Genomic DNA, 17,038 nt, shown 5'->3' with positions numbered 1-17,038 from the left:
GGAAGGCCTTGAGCGCCAAACGTATCGCCCGTAACTCCAGAAGGTTGATGTGAAGCAACCTTTCCTCTGGAGACCAAAGACCCTTGATTTCCAGATCCCCCAGATGAGCACCCCACCCTAAGGTGGATTCATCCGTTATCACCGTGGCCACCGATGGAGGTAGATGGAAGGGCTTTCCTTGGGACAGATTGCCCTCCACGCTCCACCAAGATAGATCTGCTGCAGCTTCTCTGGAGATCCTCACAGACTCCCTGAGATCTCCTTTGTGCTGATACCACTGCTTGCGGAGGCACCACTGGAGCGCCCTCATGTGCCAGCGTGCATGGTTGACCAACAGGATGCAGGAAGCAAACAGACCGAGCAGGCAAAGGACCTTCAGGACTGGAACGACCGCTCCATTGCAAAATAAAGGAATCATTTCCTGTATGTCGAGAATCCTTTGAGGAGGAGGGAATGCTCGACACACAGTAGTGTCCAGTACCGCACCTATGAACAGGTTGCGCTGAGAGGGCACCAGGTGAGATTTGGGCACGTTTATCGAGAAACCCAATTTGAACAATAGCTGAGTTGTATCCTGCAGATGATGAAGCACCTTCTCCGGCGACTCCGCTTTGATCAGCCAGTCGTCCAGATAGGGGAAAACGGCAATCCCCGACCTTCTGAGATGAGCTGCCACCACTGCCATCACCTTTGTGAAGACTCGGGGTGCAGTAGTAAGACCAAACGGAAGGACCGCAAACTGATAATGTTGCGATCCTACCGTAAACCGGAGATACTTCCTGTGCGACTTCAGGATGGGGATGTGAAAATACGCATCCTGCAAGTCGATGGACACCATCCAGTCCTCCTGATTCAGCGCTTGAAGAACCTGCGCAAGGGTGAGCATCTTCACCTTCTCTTGCTTCAGATAAAAATTCAAGATCCTGAGGTCCAACATCGAACGCAATCTGCGTCCTTTTTCGGAATCAGGAAATACAGAGAGTAGCATCCCTGACCCCTCTCCTGCTCTGGAACCACCTCTATCGCACCCTTCTGAAACAACTTCAGGACTACCTCCTGCAGGAGAAGACGGTGGTCCTCCGAGCAAGCACCTTGACAAGGAGGGTAATTTGGAGGGAATTCCCGAAAGGGAAGGGCATACCCATTTTCTACAAGATCCAGAACCCAGAGATCTGTAGTTACAGATTCCCAATCTTGTAGAAAATGGGTAAGCTGGCCCCCCACAGGACCAGCAAGATCCAGAATGTCGGATCTAGGGCTGTTTTGCGGTGGTGGGAGGGGCTGAAGAGGAAGAGGAGGAGAGTTGACGGCCACGTGAGCGACCCCTGATTCTTCCTCTGTAACCCTTGGACAAAGAGCCTTGCTGTTGTTGTTGCTGCTGTTGCTGGGTCTGTCTGTAAGAGCGAAAAGTCGCCCTTCCGAAGCCTCTATACTTCTTGAAAGATCCCCTTGGCTGGGATTGAAGACCCAACGACCTTGCCGTAGCCTTGCTCTCCTTGAAGCGTTAGAGAGCGGCATCCGCCTTCTTGCCGAACAAACCAGACCCATCAAATGGTAGGTCCAACAAAGCCGACTGCACATCTTGGGAGAATTCGGAGGACTTTAGCCATGCACCCCTCCTGGTGGCAACAGAAGACCCCACAACTGAGTCTGCTGTGTCCAGTCCACTTTGAATTACTTGTCGTGCAGCCGCCTGAGCATCAGTCAAAACTTCATTGAAGCCGGCCCTATCCTCCTCCGACAACTTTGGCGCCAATTTTTTCGCTGAGTCCATAAGCGCATGGATATAGCGCCCCAACAGACAAGTCGCGTTTGTTGACTTTAGGGCCATGCTAGCTGAAGAAAAGACCTTTTTGGCCGACTGGTCCATCTTGTTGGCCTCTCTGTCCACTGGAACCTGAGGTAAGGCACCCTTGGATATTCCCGAACAAGCAGCCTGAACCACCAGGCTCTCAGGCGATGGGTGCAATGTTAAAAACTCAGGATCCCCTGGAGCCGACCTATACCTCCTTGCGACTGTCCTAGAGACCGCGGGAGCTGAAAAAGGTTTACGCCATACCTCTAATACGGGGTCGATAATGGCCTCATTAAAGGGCAACAAAGGCTCCGAGACTGCAGTAGGCGAATGCAGCACCTCAGTAAGAATATTAGACCTGAACTCCGTGGTTGGTAACTGGAGGTCTAACAACTCCGCAGCCTTCCTAATGACCGCATGATACGGCGCTGCATCCTTTGAGGGCTCATCTGATGGTGGAGTGATTTCCCACTCAGGAGACAAATCCAGCCCACTTCCTTCCTTTAGCTCCTCAAACACTTCATCAGAGTCAACCAACTCTCCCTCTTCAGCTTCCTGCAAAAGATACCTCCTTTCATCCACCACTCTCTGCGCCTCCCTTCTGGATCGAATCCGCACCAGCGGCGTCGGCGGCGCCGTGTTCGAATCAGACGGCGCCGGCCGCGGCGTCGAACGTGGATCCGCTGGAGCAGCCGGCGTCAAACGAGGTCGAGCCGGCGCCGGTGAAGAGGAAAGAGGCGTCGACGTCCTCAGCGCCGGTAGATGCCAAGACGGCGCCGCTTGAAAGAACGGCATGAATGGAGCTTGAGGATAGACCTGCGGCACTCCCAAGTTAAAAGCCATCGGACCAATCGGACCCGCAGGTGCACCAGTGGTATACATGACCCTCGAAAACACCCCATACATCGCATTTAGATAATGCGAGGGGTCCTGACCCGGTCCAGGGAATGCAGGGTACTGGGCAGGCATCACTGGACTCGGGCCTGCCGACGGTGGAAGTAGCGGCGTCACAGGCTCACCCGGGACTGGAAGATCCTCAACGGGGGCCGGAGCCGGAGATGAATCATGCCCCAAGTCTATTTAGACGCCGACCTCGACCTGGACATCCTCCTTCCTCTCTTCTCTTTCTTCATCCTGGTGATGAAAAGCTTCGCCTCCCTTTCTTTTAGAGCTTTGGAGCTCATCTTGCGGCAACAAGAACAACCATCCACATCGTGGTCGGATGAGACACACCAAACACAGTCTTCATGTGGGTCTGTAATCGACATGTGCTTGCCACATTCCAGACAGGGCTTAAAACCAGAGTTCCTTGTCGACATCTTCTCAAAGAGAAACAGAAGAAAACCAGAAGAATACAAAAAGTATCAGAAAAGCTACTATCAACGATTCCCGAAATCCGTTGGCGTCGACGGCGCGGAAAAAAGGGAACGGACGTCATCACGCCGACGAGGTGTTCTTATGGAGCCGGTGACGTCAGCGGAGTCGCGTGCGGAGCCGTGTCTCTGTGACGTCGTCTTCGACCTCGTCGGCGTGGACTGCTACAAAAGTTTCCGTATGTTGCTGGCGCAGGGGATATTCACAAGGTGAGGAATCCACTGGCAGATGTATCCATCAGAATTGCCTGTTGTAAGTCTAAATTCTTCCAAGCACTTCATTTTGATCTGATGTTAAGGGGTAAATGTGCAGTCTAGGCAATAACCATGATCTATAGTGTTTAACAATTTATCTCCCTTCACATTTGTAGGAATCATCCCAGCCTCTCCCCTACTGGTGTTATAATATAAGGGATTTCCCTTTCAGTCATTTGCTGGGTCTACCTGACCTTTTAGTGATCTGGCATTTCCTTTTTCGTTCTGCCTCCAAAGGAATACTGTGCCTGCACAGGGTGTTACCACCATGGACTCAAGTCTTGTGTATCTACTCACTGAACGTTCTAGCTCTGTGGTTGCATTGGCTGGAAACTTGCTCTTCCCCCCCCCCCTTGTCTCCTGCTGCGTGGAGCACCACTCTTGAAATAACCTCTGAATAACAGGTGTCGTCATTGCACTTCTTCATCTATTGCAATGACTCTTTCACAGCCGTTCCATACAGGCTCTCCTCCGTGAAGGGCATGTTAATGACTGAGCCCTGCACTTCCATGCCTGATAACCTGAGCCATGCACAGTTTTGGGGTTGTCCCTCTACGCACATATATCTGCTGGTTGTGTCAGCAGTATCAAGGGAAGATTTTAAGTATATATTAGAAATGGTTTTGCCTTTCTGTATAACAGCCTTTCCTCTCTTACTGTACTGTTCTGGCATAGAGTCAAGGCCCCCGTATGGGGTGTCAGCTTCCAAGTCCTGCCATGTCTCCTTTTGACTTTGACCTGTGCAGCTCCTTTGGTTTAATTGTCCTTTTAACTACTGAATGAAATTGAGGATTGTTTCGGGGTTTCTTTCAAAATCTTTAGTGGCACTTCATTTTTCAAATATTTCAATGTCATATCTTTGCTATCAAACACTTGCTATCCCTGCTATCCGACAGCCCCATTTCCTTAGGGGACACTTGCTATGATTGGGTCATGAAGTAGTATGTCCACCTGTTTTTCCTCTTACGTTGAGGGTCTGGTAAGGAAATTATCACACATCCTTCGACTTCTGGTCGATAGGACGACACAAGTTACAGACTTTGTATCTCTTTTTCTGGGCCCAATTGTTGTGGCAGTTGGGGTAAATTCGGGTATTTTCCTTCACTTTCTGATTTGGGACTACTTTCACCACTGATTATACATTCTCAGACATACACGGACAGAGGCTAAATAAAAACAAATCTCTCTCCTGGAATGTTTTTTTTTTTTTTTTTTAGAGCTTTGCCTTTTCTTTTTGACGCCTGTTGCCTTACTGACTTTTCCCGCTTTGATCCAGGTTTCGGGCTACCTCTCTTTCGACGATCTCAGGATCAGAGCTATGGACGTTTGTAGGAACCTGGCTCTATATCCACTATATCAAAGTGAGGTATAGTGTGCACAGAGTCCAGTGGAACCCCAAAGGTAGGCAGAGGTAAAGTTAGATAGCAACTTACTCTCTATTTGTGGTAGTGTAGTCGAGCAGTAAGGCATTTTTTGTATACACTAAGTCAGTAAATTAATTCACACACTCAAAGACTGAACTTCAGACCAATTGTTTTTGTATAAAAGTATTCTTTTAGTGATTTTATTTCTTAGAACCAAGCAAGCCTGGCACAGGTAAGTGATAAGTACTTTGCAGTAAATATACAGTTGAAATACAGCGTGGATTGCAATGGTAAATGCACTTTTTGACTTACAGTATCGTTGCAGAGAAATGCAATGCTTTGTAAATACAGTACATAGACTTGAATGGGCTTTTCAGTAAAATACCAGGTAAATTACATTTGAGATTAATTTTCTTACTCAGTGTAGTATACCTGGACACTACACTGGGTCATTTCCTGTAAAAAGGTAAATAAAGACTAAGTAGTACAATTTTAATGAATTTCTATAGTTTTTCAAACTCTACACTTGGAAACATTTCCATGAAAAACAGTCAATGATCGTGTTATCAGTTTTAGGGTAAGCATTCGGTAGTGGGAGTTGAGGTTCTGGGGTAGACTCAGGGGGCCACCAGAGTTAAGGATGCACTCTTGTTACAACCTCAGCGGCACTAGGGCAACCGGGTACAGAGTACTGAGGCCCAATGTTATCCAATGGGGGATAGAGGGCCTCTGGTGTTAGGCTCAGGTCAAAAGTGGATCCTGTTTAGCACAAAAAGTACATCCGCAGCAGCACAGGGTGCCCTGTTTTCAATGGGAATTTTCTGTTTTGGTATTCAGCTTGCAGGCTCGGTCCAGGAGAATTCCAGAAAGAACCAACAGCTTGGCAGGTAAGTTGGAGGGTTAGGGGATGTAGGTGCACCTCCGGTTCTCTTCTCCAGGGTGCTGGGCGGCTGGATGCAGAGGTGTCTTTTAAGGTCAGATTTCACCTTACTGGGCCACTCGTGGTTGGGGGGGAGGGGGGTCTCCCTGCAGAGGCTGCAGGCAACGTCGTGGAGTCCTGGAGGGGTCAACCCGCAGTGGACTCGGACTCTGGAGCGCTGGGGGACCTCGAACTCGGGCCGTAGGTGACGGGTGAAGTGGTGGTTCCAGGCGTCTGGTTTGTTTATCCTCAGTAGGTTCGGAGTCTTTCTTTGGTGTTTCATCTGACTTGCTGTTCACAAGAGATCCGTTCTTTGTTGAAGGCAGTCAGCACTCCCAGGGGTTCTGGAGGTCGCTAGCTTCAGGACAAGACAATTGTTTGGCACAGGGTCCCTGCAGATGGGCCAGTAAGGCAGGGGCCAAGTCAGTTTTTCTCTGCAGTCTCCTCTGCTGGGCGTCTTTTGTCCTTTTTCTACTTAGGTTGCAGGAATCTGCCTTCTTGGTTCAGGGCTGCCCCCTAAATACTGTATTTAAGGTGCGTTTTAGGGGTCTCGAGGTCGGTAGCTAATGGGCTACTGACCTTAGGGTGACTACACCCTGGGTGTGCTCACCCCAAGTGGGGGGAGCGAGTACAATCCTGAATCCTGATTTGGGAGTGCCTGCCATCTGCAAGACAGCGGGCACTGAGGGCCTGAGGGATGGGGTTAGCAGAGGTGGGCACACCTTCTGGGCTGGCTAATTTTTTCCACCAGTCTTCCCGCCGAAAAGGAGGGGAGACAGGAAGGGTGCCTGCTCCGGATAGCAGGAGAGGCTGGGGGTCGCATTACAAAGGCTGCAAGGCCTTTGAAGCTCCCCTGCCACAGATGGCTCTTCCTGGCCTGGGGGAGGTGTGAACAACTCTGCCCAGGAAAGGCTTTGTTTATGGGTTCAGGGAGCGAAGGCTCCCACCCTAGGGATCCAGAAACGTGTCTCGTGGTGGCAGGCTGGTGTGTACCAGTCAGGGAACACACCAGAGGCTGGGCATTTTTCTCTAAGATGCCCTCTGAGTGCATTTTTCATTAAAACCCACACTGGCATCAGTGTGGGTTTAATGTGCTAAGAGGTTTGATACCAAACTGCTCAGTTTTCAGTGCAGCCATTATAGTACTGTGGAGTTTGTAGTGACAAACTCCCAGCACCATATACTCTTAATAGCAGCACTACACTTACAATGTCTAAGAATTGACTTACACACTGTAGGGGTACAGGGCTCACGCACATGTACCATCACCACTGTTATAGTGCAACCAACTAGAGGGGTGGGTAACCTATGCCAGGGCAGTGGGTTGTAGGTAGGGCACACAGGGATGTGTACCATGTCGGCTCTTCACTTTGTTTTGCACCAAAACACGCAGCAAGCAATGGCAGGGTGTGTGTGTGTGTGTAAAGGTACAGGGCCTCTAAGGGTGACACAATAAGTGCTGCAGCCATTAACGGTCTTCCTTGGTCACAGTGCCCTGTGTACCATTTACCAAAGACTGACCTGTGGCCAGAGATGCCAATTGGGTTTGGGTGCAGTTTTGGAAGAAGAACACAGGCCCTGGGAAACTGATTGGCAGGGACCCAGGGCACATCATGTCAAAAGTGCATCAGTAGTCTGGCAAAAAGTGTGTGTGTGGGGGGGGATGGGAGCTCATATGGGGAGGACTATGCCGGCCGATTGGTTGACTCTCCTCCCCCAACCCCCCCCCCCCCCCAAGAAAAAAGAAGGGTAATTTTCAAACCCAATTACTAGATAGCAGAATAATGGACAGGAATTGAATACAGAAACAATTCATGCTGCAAACCCGCTGTTTCGAAGGAGAACAGGTCACAACACACAAAAAATAACAAGCTCAGTCTCTTTTTGCTCATTTTAGCTCCTTTGCAGAAGGTCCTTCATGAATGTACATGCCATGGCAATTAATGAACGTTAAAATAGATTGCTAATAAATATGTTATATTCCATAACATAATAGTGTACAAAGGAGTGATGGAACATGGAAAACTTTTAATGTAACTGTAAAGTAATTATTTTTACAAGCAAAAGTCCTTTCAAACAGTGAAACAGGACAATAGCCCAACAAAATGGTTGTTATAGAAGCAACCCTCTTCCGAACAATCTCTTCAGTTTCTTATTTTCAAAGTAGAACATATACTCATTTGACCAAATCAACTTGCACAACCACCCTACCAATGACAATTCTTGTACATTAAGTCAGATCCAACTTGTTTCTAATAGACCTATTTCATGAATAACTAATTATGAATATGTAAAGCACTTGGTAAACAAAACCATTAACTACATTTAGGGGCCAGAAATCAAGATATACAGTTGCCTTACCTTGTGCCAAGAGCTCTAATTCTTCAGGAGAACTAACAGGCTCACTTTTCACATGTATAGCTCCATTTGACTGGTCTGATTCATTCAATTGCTTCTCTGCCCCATTCATGAGACCAGAACACGGTGAACCAGTTCCCTGTTCTTCAAGGTTCTTAGCGAGTGTGGGAGGCCTAGGTACTGCACGTCCCTTGAGAGAAGGGCCTCTATTTATTCCACCAAAGGCACTCTTAGACTGCAAACCTTTCCTAACTCTATAGTTCCGCTTGGTGACTTGAGCACTGCTTTGGTTCCTACGTTTATATTGCCTTTTGGGGGTGACAGGATTTAACTCATTAAATTCGTCACCCCCAGAGCCTTCACAGCTCAGCTCAGAGTCCAGCTCTAGGTCCCTCTCTTTTTTAGGGGTGATGTGCTGACTCGGTGTCTTTACATGGGATTCCTCCACAGCATTACTAGCAAAACGTGGAAATTCATGATTGACCACGCACTTTTGTAACCCAGGGGAAACTGTCACTCTAGGTATTCTCATCGCATAGTTATGATTATCATTTACTGGGTCAGTTCCATGCCTGTAAATGTCCGATGTGGGTTCTGGTGTGCTAATGGCTCGGTGGTCATTGCTTTCTGATTTCAAAGGTCTGCCAACTGCTTTAATAAGATCTGCCTCTGTACATAAGCTAGAAAATTGTTTCAGCAGCCGCACAGATTCTGCAAGAATGCCAGAAGTACTGTAATTTGGGTCCATTCCACTGGAATCTGTGGTATTCATGGGTCCGCATGTGTCTGAATCAGTAAGGGATGTAGATTCCTTGATACCACCTATCAAGGAAGAATCACTAGTACTCTGGCTGAGACCACCTTCGCCTTCTTTGCTTGATGCAGGTGAAGAAAACGTGAAGTGTTTGACAGTCGAAGTGCTTCCTGGGCTTGTACAGGAGGCAGTGTTCTGTCCTGTCATTACCTGCTTCTCCTTTGTTTTGTTATCATGTATGTCCTTCAACATCATTAATAAGGTGCTAAATTTGTAGTCTGGTTCTAAAGCTACAGAACTCTGGCCAGGAGAAGCAAAAAGTAAGGGCAACATGGGTTTAGAGGTTGACCCATCACAGGTCTCTTCCTTTATCGATTTGTATGATAACTCTTTCAACTCTGAGAGAACATGCTTAACCACAGCAGTTTCTATCTCAGCTGCATCTCGTGATCTTTCATGCATGTTGCTGAGGAGCAGCTGATGGGTAAGTGTGCCATGCTCAGCAGAAAAGTTTTTTGATCCAAGAGCCACTCCTTTGGTATCAGAAAACACACTTCCTTCGCCCTCTTGTGCTTCGTCTTGATTTTTGCGTTTGCTTCTAACATATCGCCTCTTGGGTTGTTTTAAGTCTTTTACTTTAAGTCTTTTTTGATCTGGATCATCCTTTGCTAGATGAGGAGAACCATCAGGAATTGGAAGTCGCTTGCATTTAGAAACATCCTGTGATGCCCCTTCTGAGGCTATAATTGATGCTTCCGCTTCAGAAGCAGGCACTTGCAAAGCAGTTGCTTCTATGCTGCAATGTGCTGAGCTAACAACATGTGTGAGCGGCTTGTCGCATTTTCTCTTCTTGCTGGTACTGTTGGTGTACTTGGGTATATTATCACAAGCCCCCTCATGTTCCAATATTTTAGGCACAAAACTTTGGTCCATTTTACTGTGAGGATTCTTAACAGTTGGCAAACGAGTTCGGTTTCTTGTCCCAGCTGTTTTTTTTCTCTTCGAGACGCCAGGCAGGACTCCACTTGTATGGGAGCTGAATGGATTCTCAAAAAACTGAACTTCGGTCCCAGAGAGTGCATGCTCAGTGGAGCTTTGAGTAAAGAATGGGTGGATCGCACTCAGTGCAATTTCAACAACTTCTGTGGACAGCACACAACTCATCCCAATGGCAGGGTCTTGAACACTACCATCTTTTCCTTCAACGCTCTTGCCACAATTTATCTTTTTTGATGATTTGGGACAGGTTAACTTTACTTCAGCCGGATGTTTGAAAATGCCCACTGGAGGACTTAGACATCCATTCATCAGGGTAAGTGCATCGGTTAAGGAGTTCCTTTCAGACGGTTCCAGCATCTCATGGTTCTGATTACCTTTCAGGAGATCAATTCTATAGTTTTGTTTATCTGGATCTTTGGAAATCAATTCTTCCGCAAGCACAACACTCCTCTGCCATGCAGCCTTATATTTTTTAGGAACCTGGTTAAAAAACAAAAGAGGGCACGTTATAAAAGTATGAATGGGAAAAAGAGACTTGTAAACTCAAAAGAATCTGTAAACAGAAATATTTGTAAGGTTATTAAATAATTACAGATTAACAGTAAATCATGAGTCTGGCCCACCCTACTCTAAAATACGAAACCTGCTTTCAATCCACACCTTTTTTGTTTTGTCAGAACTACCAGTACCAGAGAATGTTGCACAAAGTAAAACGTTGAAAAGCCTGGAACCTCAAAAAGATATACCAGTGAAAAATAAATGAAATATTGAAAATCTAGCACAAGTGTTAAACAAAAACAAACATGACAGTCAAATATCTAGGCTAAGAACATTAAAGTGGTTTGGTGGTCGCTACATGGGATCTAAAAAGATGATATTTCGTTCAGTAACTGTTGACAGCATATATTCATATGAATCCCAAAATGTCACCCCTTTGCACAGACATCCTCTTAGTAAGTATTGCGATCCTCCGAGTGCAAAGGTAAGCTTCATTACATTATTTTGAACTGGCTGCTCAATACAAGCTTGTATGCCCAAACGTAGAGGCTCTTTACATTTAACAACTAGGCTGGGCTGTTTCAGCATTCCATTTTAAAGGTACTGGTAAAAACGATTTCAAGCAACCCACTTACTAGTGGGAAATTTGTTTTTCCACTACTTATTTTAGAAACAGTAGATGTAAGATAATGAACAGTATTTAGATCTGAAACTTTAGATTCGTTTTTATATAGTCACAAATGAGGAAAAATGTTCCAAAAGAATGTACAAATTACTAACGAAAGTCTCTAAAGCTGTTGGGGTTGGATAGCCAGCAACATCTAAAATGTTCAAAGAGTTGATGCCAAAGATCCTAGAATGATCCTGCCGATCAACTTAGGAACGCCAGTCACAGGTGAAGGAAAAATCTCTGAATCAATCTACCTATCGTCCATTTTTTTTTGCGTGCAATCCTCTCACCGTCCATTTATCTTTACGTGTGTGTGTGTGTGAAGAGAAGTTGGGGAGAGTGTTTGCGCAAACAAGCTAGACCAACTTCAGAAATAAAGTAGACAAAGAAATTTAGAAAGCATTGAAAATAGCAGGATCAATTATTCGAACAAGCTGAATCGAAGATTCCAGTATAGCACAGGCCTTTCACAAATTTTTATCAAACATTGTATACAGCGAATCCAGTTCAGCCTAACAAAACAGGTGAATATGTGAATGATATCGCCCAGAAAGAGGCTCAGGGACGAGCAGACAGATCTACCGAGACCTATTCAAATAGACGGAGTGAGAACAGGCAGATCCAAGCTTAAGACAAAACAAATCCCACTATGCTTGATGACTACAGCTCTCTATTCGACAAAACATTTTGCAAGTCTCTAGCAACCCCTACTGACAAAACTTTTTAACTCCTTCTCGGAGTCTAGAGGCATAACTGCATCTATGTCTTAGACCAGTGTTTCCTAAACAGTGGTCCCCGGACCCCCAGGGGTACGTGACACAATCCCAGGGGGTCCGCAGGGAGCAGTTTTCAAAGCACTGCAAAGGTCCTTGTATAATTAGCAGTTTTCGAGCAACAATAAAAGTGTCAAGATAACGCCAGTGATTAATGCACCTTCTGGAGAGAGAGGAGTTTTTTTCCAGTGGAAGCTTTGACTTATCCAATGTAGCACAGAGGATTAATGTGCCTACTGCAAAGGACGTGTACCATGCATTTAAAAAAAAAAACAACAATATTTTATGGGCATAGGTCAGTGGGTTACTGCTTTTGCCACAGAGATTCTTTTGCTACTGTGCAGTTCATAAATTACAATCGTAATCTAGCATAGTGACCTATAAACTCTCAAAGAGCTGCTTGCAAACTGCATGGTACAAGTTCGTAACATGTTTTTTCCCAGTCTTTCTTTATCCTAATGCTTATAAAAAGGCTTAGCGTCGCCAGGAATCAGATTCACATGCCCCCAAGGTGTGCGGTCTTGGCTGACCATGCATTATGTGTTGCTTTCAGATTGCCTACCTTCACTAAATGATAGAATGGGATGCCCTTAAACGGGGGAAGCATTGGTGCTTCGTGTGGATCAGGTGACTTCAGGACACATATCTGGGGTAGAGGCGACTAAGGCCACAATGTAAATGTGGGAAAGAGTTGAAACCAAGTAGAAGCTAATTACTTTCCTCTTGCCAATGATCTCATATTGGGGAACCCTGATGTTACTCTGGCCATGAAAGACTATTTATTTGCCAATCTGTGAGTCCCGAACTATAAAACAATTTGAGAGTTCTTTGATATGGAGGGAATTACGTCTGGAAAATCTGATGACCAATTTTACTTTGCCTGGAAAAAAGCGCTTCATCTACACACAAAATGGATACTGGGAAATGATACCACGATCAGACCCCTGGATTATCAGACCAAGACAAAGTATGAACAATGGGTCATCAATAAGGACATCAATAAAGAGCTGGTCTCCAAAGTTAGTGAAGTGCTGCAACAGCGAGAAGGTTGAGAAGGTGTCAAGACCAAAAGAGGAAGGAAACCAAACTCAGTCGCCCCTGATAGAGGCAGAATGAGAAGGGACATTTAAATACATTTCTATCTTCATGCAATCGGCGGTAGCTACGGAGACTTTTACCGAATAAATACGTACTGGTACCAAACCACGGTAAAACTCTGGAATTGGATAACAACAGATCCAGTAGATGCTGGAGGGAGTGCAGGCAGCGCATCACACTTGTAAACTTGATATGGCTTTGCCCACGTCTTCAAGCTTACTGGTCCTCAATGTTGGATGCGATTGAAGAGATGTTTCACACAAGCATACCAAGGCATCCAGCCATATTAGGCCTGCTAAACAAACATTTCTCCTCCACTCACCATGTATGTGGTAAGCATTTGTTGTTGGTACTCTGTGCCGCAGGGAAAGCAATAACCGCACCTTAGGGTAAAGACAGACCACAAACCTGAGGGAATGGCTCTTCAGACTTATGGAGGTGTTCACAATGGAGAAAATCACAAATACAATAACTAGAAAGCTAAACGACTATGAGACAAACAGGGTTCTATTCTTAAAATAACTCTTCATAGAATTCAAGCAATTCACATGCCCATGTCATCTTGGGGAATTTAGGATTACGACTGCCGGTGACCGTGAAGAGGAATAAAAGAAGGAATTCAAATGAAGCCTGTAAAACATCAATGTCCACTAAACAGAATATAAGCCTCGAAGGGGAAGACAGCTGTAAATTGGTAGAGTTGTTGGGTCGGGAATTGCTGGGATTAGGGACGGACAGGATGTGGTTGCCTTGGGCAGGTTTTTAATTCCTTGCTGGCCTTTAGTTGTAGGCGAAAGTATGTAAACTTATAACAAAATGAAGGGGGGGGGAAACAGATTTGAATCCTAACATTCTTAAATTCTATTTGCTATATTATGTAACAAAAGAAGAGGACCCAACTGAAAAGGAACACATTCTTCAAAATGTAATAAAAAATGTAGCTAATTAATTTGTGCAAGTGTTTGCAGGTGCTACGCACAGCTCCTATTTATAAACAACTGCACTTAATTCAGCCAGTCCACCACATAGCGGCACTGTCTTTAAGAACATCAAAGTGTTTCACAGTTCCATATACATAAAATCCAAAATGAACTAGCATGTCTAGTCCGTCCTTGGGAGCTGATGTGCCTAGAATAGTCCAAAATGGAACACTTGTATCAGTGTGATGTTTAGTGGGAAGCACCAGAACCGGAGTTTAGAAAACCTAGTATGGGCGGTGGGTGATGTAAGCCCCCGTGGCTTCCTGACCAATGAGTTGGGCCCTGGCACTTTTTTTTTTTTTACACAAATCAACCACTCAAAACTGAGCATACTTACCTGACCCCCTCTCTAAAACAAGAGCCTGTAAGTACTCAAGTGTTGGGATGCAAAGATAATCTTTGAAAAAGTGAAGGTTGTCCCGTTAAATCTGGGAGAAGAATCTACTTTTTTCTGCATTGTGGTAAAAGAGATCTGGTTAATCCCATTATAAATTCAGGGCTATTAACCCCTTAGTTGCTCATGACGAGCTAGACTCGCCATGGCACACAGTGGGCGTGTGCTCATGACGAGTCCAGCTCGTCATGACACCCACCCAACCACGGGGGAAGCGCTAGCGCTGCCCCCGTGGGATGCCGATCCGGTTATTTTAACCAAGGAAGGCAGGGGAAGGGTTTTCCTTTTCCCCGATGCCTCTTTTGTGCATTAGTGCAGCAGGAATGGCCACTAGACCCAGGGATTTTTTATCCTTCTATAAACGTGAGTTTGTTTTGATGTTTGGGGGAGCGGCCCCTTAGGCAAGGGTCGCTCCCCTTAGGGGGATAATAATTTTGGCTTTGTCTGCCCCCCGGGTGGGTCAGATTTGGCATAATTTTTTTTTTTTTTTTTAAACGGCCCACTGGACCATCATGGAGAATTTACTGGGGAGTGGCCCCTTGGGGGGGGGGGGGGGAGGGGGGAGGGGAGGGGGGAGTGGGCAGATTTCGCCTTTTTTTTATTTTAGGCCCCCAAGGATTTATTTACGGAGAGTGAACCCTTGGTCAAGGGTCGCTCTCCTTTGGGGCCAATGTTTGTGGCTGTGTCTGGTGGGCAGATCTAGCCATGTTGTTTTTTTAAATTGGGCCCACTAGACCACCAGGGATTTGTTTGTGGGGAGTGGCCCCTTGAGCAAGGGTTGCTCACCTTTGGGGAGCATTACTTTGCCAGTTTCTGCCACCCTGAGGGGCAGATCGGCTGATTTGTTCTTTTGTAGGGTCACTAGGCCACCAGGCTTTTTTTTTTATGTTGGGGAGCGGCCCCTTGGACAAGGGTCGCTCCCCTTTATGAGAGGATGATTGTGGCCATTTTTGCCCTCTTTGGGTGGAAGAATAGCAGTATGTTTTTAGGCCCATCTGAAGCCACTACACACCAGGTTTTTGGGGTTTTTTGGGGTATGGGAGTGGCCTCAAGGGCAAGGGTTGCTCCCCTTTAACGGGGGTGAATATTTTATTTATACTCTTAGGCCCACCTACCCCTTAGCTTGGCTGGTGGATTATGTGTGGACTGGTGCATTATTTGCATATGTGATTGTAATGTTTTTTTCTCCTTTTTATTCTAGTGTAAAGCTTTTGATTCCAGTTTCGACAGTGGTTGTTCTGCAGTTTTGCGTAGTTGCATTTTTTTGGTAAAAAAAACTTTGTTGTATTTACTCCAAATTAGTATTATTGTCATGTATGAATGAATTTTTTTGTAAGTGGTGTCATAATGGCAGCATATTTAGTTAGTGTTTTGAGCATGAAATTCTTTGCTATGTGTTTTGCATTGTCTTATGTGTAATTTTCTTTTCTCTTTCTTTTTTAGTGGGATATTGTTGATCCATACTGTGTCTGTGCAGAGTAGGTGGTGGTGAGGTTAGCTGCTTCTGGTAAGTGAGTGGTATCATTTTGGAGTATATAGGTATTTCTGATAAAGGTGCATTTAGTTTATTACTTATTTTACAAAGTGTTTGTTGTTGACTTGTTTGACAAGTTACCTTTACCAGTAAGCATTATGGCTAGCCGTAGAATGACTGCTCAACAGGTGATTGGTATGCTTCTTGAATCTTCCTCTGAGCAGGATTATGAGACTGACAGTGCGTCCGAGGGAGGGGAAGATTCAGGCAGTGATGAAGGTATTCTCAGTGCAGATGAAGCAACTCTTGGTGTGGATGAAGCTACTCTCAGTGCGATGAAGTGCCTGTTTTAGAGGAGGATACTGCTGTACCGATGGTGCAAGAGGCATCTGGATTGCAGCCTGAGGCTGCTAGGCTTCCTACTGGAAGTGCTCGAATCTGGGTTGATCCAAACATGGTGCAGCCAGTGTTGCCTGCCTTTAGTGGTGATGCAGGGTGTAGAGTGGATTGTGAACATTTGTCTATACAGTTTTTCAGTTGTTTATGGAAGATATATTTTTGGGTGAGATTTTTGAGCAGAATAATTTGTATGCTGAACAGTTTTTGAGGGACAACAGTGACAAACTTAGGCCCCACTCTAGAGCTACCCGGTGGACTCCCACAAATCTGGAAGAGATGAAGTTTTTGGGTTCGACTTTATTGATGGGTTTGAGAAGGAAGCCATCCATGGCTTCATATTGGTCTACCAGTCCCTGGATGGCAACGGCCATATTTCCTGCAGTTATGACTCATGATCGGTATTTACTTTTGCTACGGATGCTGCATTTTGTTGATAATTCTTTGGCGTTGCCACAAGATCACCCTGACTGTGACCGTATTTTTAAGATTCGGCCTGTTCTTAATCACTTTGTAGAACGATTTTCAGAGATCTATACTCCAGGGAAAGAAATATCTATTGATGAGTCTTTGGTCTTGTTCAAGGGCCATTTGGTTTTTAGGCAGTACATCCCTAACAAGAGGGCACGCTATGGAATTAAGCTGTATATGTTGTCTGAGAATAGGACAGGATACGTTTTTAATTTCCTTGTTGGCAGTAATATTTGTCTTTTTTGTCTTTCTGAAGCAGGGTGTACCTTGTCTCTTTTTGTGAATGTTGTGATGTGTTGGTTTCGTGCCTGGTGGTGTGAATGGTCTTGTGTGGATCACGTTTGAAAGGTGTGTGAATGGCCTGTAAAGCGGTTGGTGCCTTCCCGTGGCTTTACAACTCACGAGCTGCAAGTCACTGGTTCCGTTTTTTGTCCATTTAAATAATGACAGTGCATTTCATTTTTGTG

The 17,038-nt window shown here is 45.6% G+C and overlaps 1 protein-coding gene across 2 annotated transcripts in view; it reads right to left on the bottom strand.

Annotated features, from left to right (window-relative positions):
- The window catches only part of NSD1 (nuclear receptor binding SET domain protein 1), a 1,235,760-nt gene that overhangs the window by 855,670 nt on the left and 363,052 nt on the right, over positions 1–17,038 (bottom strand). For both annotated transcript variants that reach the window (XM_085618316.1, XM_085618317.1), the window contains exon 5: positions 8,068–10,297. In XM_085618316.1, the coding sequence (XP_085474442.1) occupies positions 8,068–10,297 (2,230 nt within the window). The remainder of the gene's footprint in view (positions 1–8,067; positions 10,298–17,038) is intronic.

Source organism: Triturus cristatus, chromosome 7 (genome assembly GCF_964204655.1).
Source record: "Triturus cristatus chromosome 7, aTriCri1.1, whole genome shotgun sequence".
Taxonomy (NCBI): Eukaryota; Metazoa; Chordata; class Amphibia; order Caudata; family Salamandridae; genus Triturus; species Triturus cristatus.
Note: the sequence above shows the minus strand (reverse complement) of the source record. Positions and strands in the feature narration are given on the sequence as shown.